General features: G+C 40.2%; 1 protein-coding gene across 1 annotated transcript in view; it reads right to left on the bottom strand.

The window, feature by feature from the left end:
• LOC109530322 (uncharacterized protein K02A2.6-like) overlaps window positions 1-4,456 on the bottom strand; it is a 9,487-nt gene extending 5,031 nt beyond the window's left edge. Inside the window, exon 1 of the mRNA XM_019893937.1 lies at window positions 3,390-4,456. Within this exon, the coding sequence (XP_019749496.1) occupies window positions 3,390-4,456 (1,067 nt within the window). The remainder of the gene's footprint in view (window positions 1-3,389) is intronic.
• Window positions 4,457-4,722: the final 266 nt, after the last annotated feature.

Genomic DNA, 4,722 nt, shown 5'->3' on the forward strand with positions numbered 1-4,722 from the left:
ATATATATATATACAGTACATGCCATATGGTGATCGAAGCAGTGATGTGGAACAAAAAATATATATACAGGTGTGTGTATATATATTTGTGTGTGTACACACAAACATGCTAAGAGAAAATAAATTTTTGACTGTTGATTGTTGCTATTTTTTTGCCATCCCCTTATGAGATACAGAATTTGCTTAAAGTACATTTGAGCATGTGTTATTTTATGTTTCTGTCAGAGGTGGAGGAAAAAAAATAGCTCGAATTTGGGGAGGTGAGGGGCTGACTTTGCAACTAATCAATTCTAAAGGGAATTGTTGGCGACAGCTCTAGTTATTAATAATGACATATGTTGCTATGAATGTAGCATCAGAGCAGATCACTCTAGGCACAACTAAGCCTGTTTACCTTCAATGCAATCATTACATTAATTGAAAGTTTGGTTATTTTTGGTTTCAGTGGCTATGCCTGGAGACTGGAGAGGGACAGGAGGACGTCGTCATAACATCGCTCATCAATGCACCTTGTCACAAGTGCAATCAATCATTTAAATATCAGGGGGAAACACAAGCTAGCTAAACAAACATGAAAATGTGAATCTCACCTCACAGCAAGCTAGAATCCATCCATCCATCCATCCATCTTCTTGATCCTTGGGGTAATTTGATGAAAGCATGCCATTGACATGTGAAGAACTACGTCACCTTTAAAATTGTACATGGAGATATGAAACAACTAATGATTTAAAAAAAAAGAAAAAGTCAAAGCCACCAGAGTCACTCTGAATAGGCATTGTTGCAGTGGACATGTAAATGTGACGTTAAAGGGCTCCGATCAGCCTCTAATGGTATTCATAGTTGCCAGGGGTCTTTTCATAGCAATATTATTGAGATCATTTTTTATTCATGACTTACCCTAAATTGTCCTTGGGAAATCTGCAGATTATGGGAGGCGGCTGACCCGTGGGTTGTGAATAAACATGAACAACAATCAAAAATAATCGGTGTTCCATTTAAAGGCAGAATTGTCTTCAGTCATATGCCACCAGGGTAGTAAGAACTGAGAAGAGGCTCAACGGAAAAATAATATCATGAGCTCGAGATGAAAATGAAAGTGGATATCCCAGTGGCGGTTCTAGATCAGTTTCACTGAGGGGGCCGGGCTGGGGCCGGGGGTTTTGATGGAGGGGCATATTCAACCCAGGGCTAAAAAGACAAATTCGAAATATTATTTGACTTTTTATTTCATCAAACTTTGAAAGCATTGGAGTCATAACATTACAGTGATGAGAAAAAAACAGGATTAGGCGGGCTAAAATATCTGCAAGCGTAACAATACGCCGAGTCCATCTGTTGAGAATATTCAAGCCAGGGGTGTATATGGTACCAGCCTGCCTTGAAGCTCCTTCTCCTGTCCCCCATCAGGGTCCTGGGAAACTGTTTTAGCCCTGGCTGCATTGGCGGGTCCTCTTTACATCTACTGATGTCTGTGGACAAAGACAAACCAAATAAATGTAAACACAAGTTCTGCATGGACACAGCATATACACTAACCCGGTACACTTAGATTGCTGAGGCACTCAGACATATACAAGTGTCTAAAATGTATTGATTGATGCTATTTATTAATTGTATTAATTATGTTTTTATTGTATTCAATAAATATAAATTAATACATTCTCAAGCCTGACCAGAGACTAAAATTGCAAATACACTGAAGCTAAATGTTTTACATGCATAGAATTATCCAAATTTTAGAAGGCAATGTCTTATATATTGTTCCTGTTAAATAAAAATTAAAATTAAAATGGGATACTAAAAAAGTTACACACGCACACGCACCCACACACAGAACAGGATAGTGTTATTTTCAGCATCACATACCTGATGGTCCAGTGCTTGTGGAAGCGCAAATATCCTCTGTCTGTGTCTCACACTCCACTTCTATTGCAGTCTCATCTTCCTAATTCTCAGGATCTTCATTTGTATCCCTTTCCTGCTCTGAGTCCTCGCTCTGAAAATAAAGCCCGTGTCCTCTGTCTCTCCCTCTCTGGTGCTTTCAACTTGCTCCTCTTCAAATCTCTCACCACTATCATCATCTGACTCTCTCTCTGTGTCTGGATTAATGTGTTTCTTTTTCATATAGAAATATAATGTAATGTCAGTTTTCTTTTCATTTTTAACGTTAAATGTTTAACTGAAGAGGAATTAGACTTAATAATGCTACTGTTGGGGGCTTGTTTCGTTTTGTGATTTTACATTGAAAATATAAATCATGTCGAAAATAGCACTCGTGTCGTGGTAATCTGCTTCTCTGCGGACTGCTTCTCATTTTCCCGCTCAATTTTGAGTGGTGCAGCACACTAAAGGGTCCGACTAGAATGTTAAGCCACGCACTTTGGTTCCACCTTTCGCGTCTGCAACTCTGGGCCACTGCGTATTCTACGTTCGGAGGGGGGGCCACAGGGGGGGCCAGAATCAGTGCTACAGGGGCACTGGCCCCCGTTGGCCCCCCCCCAGAACCGCCACTGGGATATCCTCTTATTTTTTTCCCTCCAATTGTAAGTCATTTTTGAGTTCATATAAAATAGAACAAGTCCAGTAACTTGCATCATAGACAAACTCATGCTCACAATTACATCAGCAAAAAATTGTCTCATTGTAAATGAATTAAATACATCCAGAAATGGGTTAATCCAATTCAGTATTCCAGAGATAGCCAATCTGTGTTTAAATAGAGATGATCAGTTTTGGACCACAACGCATCAACTGCATAAAATAGGCATTCAATTACTGTACTCTCACACTGACTGTCATAAGCATGTTACATCTGTGGCCCACTTCTTTCAGTCTAAAAGCACGTCGTCAAAAGTGGCACAGTGTTTGGAATGATGAGGGTTCAGGTGCTTCAATTTAGGCCGGCCCCTGTGGCCTCCTTGAACATTCTACCGCTGGGTGTTATTGAATAAGAGCTACAGATGTGGCTTTGAAAAACACTTTGGAAATATACAAGATCTCATTTGGAAACATCTTTTCAGTAAACTTTAAATATCTTCATCATCCTTGGATGACAAATTGTTTTGCTAATAAATTATATCGGATTTATTGTTATATTGTTTTGCAAAGACCAAAACATTCATGATTTTCCACATTGAAATTAATATTGTATTGTACTAGTCCGACTTGGCAACGGCCGACTGGATCTCAATTGATACCCTGAAACGCATTTTTTGTTGTAAAAGACCATGATATGACATGTCATTTTGGATTGGCCCTTACTTCTGCAACGTTATGACATTTCACCCTCAAAATGTCTTGTCATGTCGAGGTGTTTGAATACCAGGTCCAAAGTCATGGTAAGTCATTCAGATTTTTATTTTTTTTTTTTGGGAACTATGATGAAGGATAGCTTGTGCACCTGGCCTTTGTGCGTCACATTCACGATGCATTTTCCCTTCTTCGGTATGTCTGCACCTGCATAAGCTGTGACTTTCACGATTGCTCTTTGTATTTTTGGTCTAGGTCTTATTTTCATGAAATCGGTCTCTGACATCACATTCACATTGGCTCCAGTATCCAATTTGAATTTCAGATGTATGTCGTTCACCTTCAGTGTAGTGATCCAATCTTTTTCTCCTCTTTCATCTTTTAATGCATCCACATAAAGGTCTTCTGCTTCATAATAATCATCGACTGCATCTACCTTGCCCTTTTGTGCTTGGTTCCTGCAGCAACGAGCATAATGATTAGCTTTGTGGCAGTTGTTGCATTTTTTTCCATATGCTGGACACTGCTTCGGAGGATGTTGCGTACCACAACGAGTACAAGATTTTTGATCGGACTTCCTATTTTTGTGTGGTTGTTGCACTCCTTTCTTCATACCAGTGGTCTTGTCTTTGTAGAATCTGTGTGCATCTTTTTCCACTGCATCCACATTGCAGCTAGCCTCATTCAGTAGCTCTTTAGCCTGTGATTTCACGGTCTCAGCGGCTCTACACAGTGCCAAAGCTTTCTCCAGGTCTAGATCTGATTCTCTGAGAAGCCTCTCTCTCAGACCATTATCTGTGATGCCACACACAATTTTGTCTTTGATCAGTGATTCCGTTAATCCACCAAACTCACATGTCTTTGATCTGTTTCTCAGTTCATTTACATATTGGTCAATAGTTCCTCCAACTATCTGTACACATGTGAAGAATCTGTGCCTTTCAAACGTCACGTTGCGTTCAAACTTTTCCATTATTTTTGAAAGCTTCATATTGTCATCCTCAGCATCAAATGTGAAGTTATTGTAGACTTCTAGAGCTTCATCTCCCACGACGTGCAAAAACACAGATGCTTTCATTTTAGCACTCCTTTCATCAGCTCCAATCGCAGACAAATACAGTTCAAAACGTTGCTTGAATCTCTTCCAGTTTTCAGCCACGTTACCTGTTAGCTGCAGAGCTGTGGGCGGACGTAAAGCTTCCATCTTGCTTTGTTCAAAGGGGGTTTTGTTCAACGCCGTATTCCTCGCTTTCTTTTTCCTCCGTGGAATCTGCCGTTCCAAGTCCTTTTAACGTCCTCTTGTCCTCCAGATCACTTCTGACACCATGTTACTTTTCGTGGTTCGTTTAATAAACGATTCCTGGTAAGAGTAGAGGTTCTTTATTTGGACTGCCGTCTTGGTCAGAGGGAGAAAGCAATCACCATGTGTACATCTCGTAGACTCTCGTGCGACTGACGAATCGCTGCACA

Source organism: Hippocampus comes, unplaced genomic scaffold, assembly GCF_001891065.2.
Source record: "Hippocampus comes isolate QL1 unplaced genomic scaffold, H_comes_QL1_v1.1 scaffold104, whole genome shotgun sequence".
In the NCBI taxonomy this organism is placed as follows: Eukaryota; Metazoa; Chordata; class Actinopteri; order Syngnathiformes; family Syngnathidae; genus Hippocampus; species Hippocampus comes.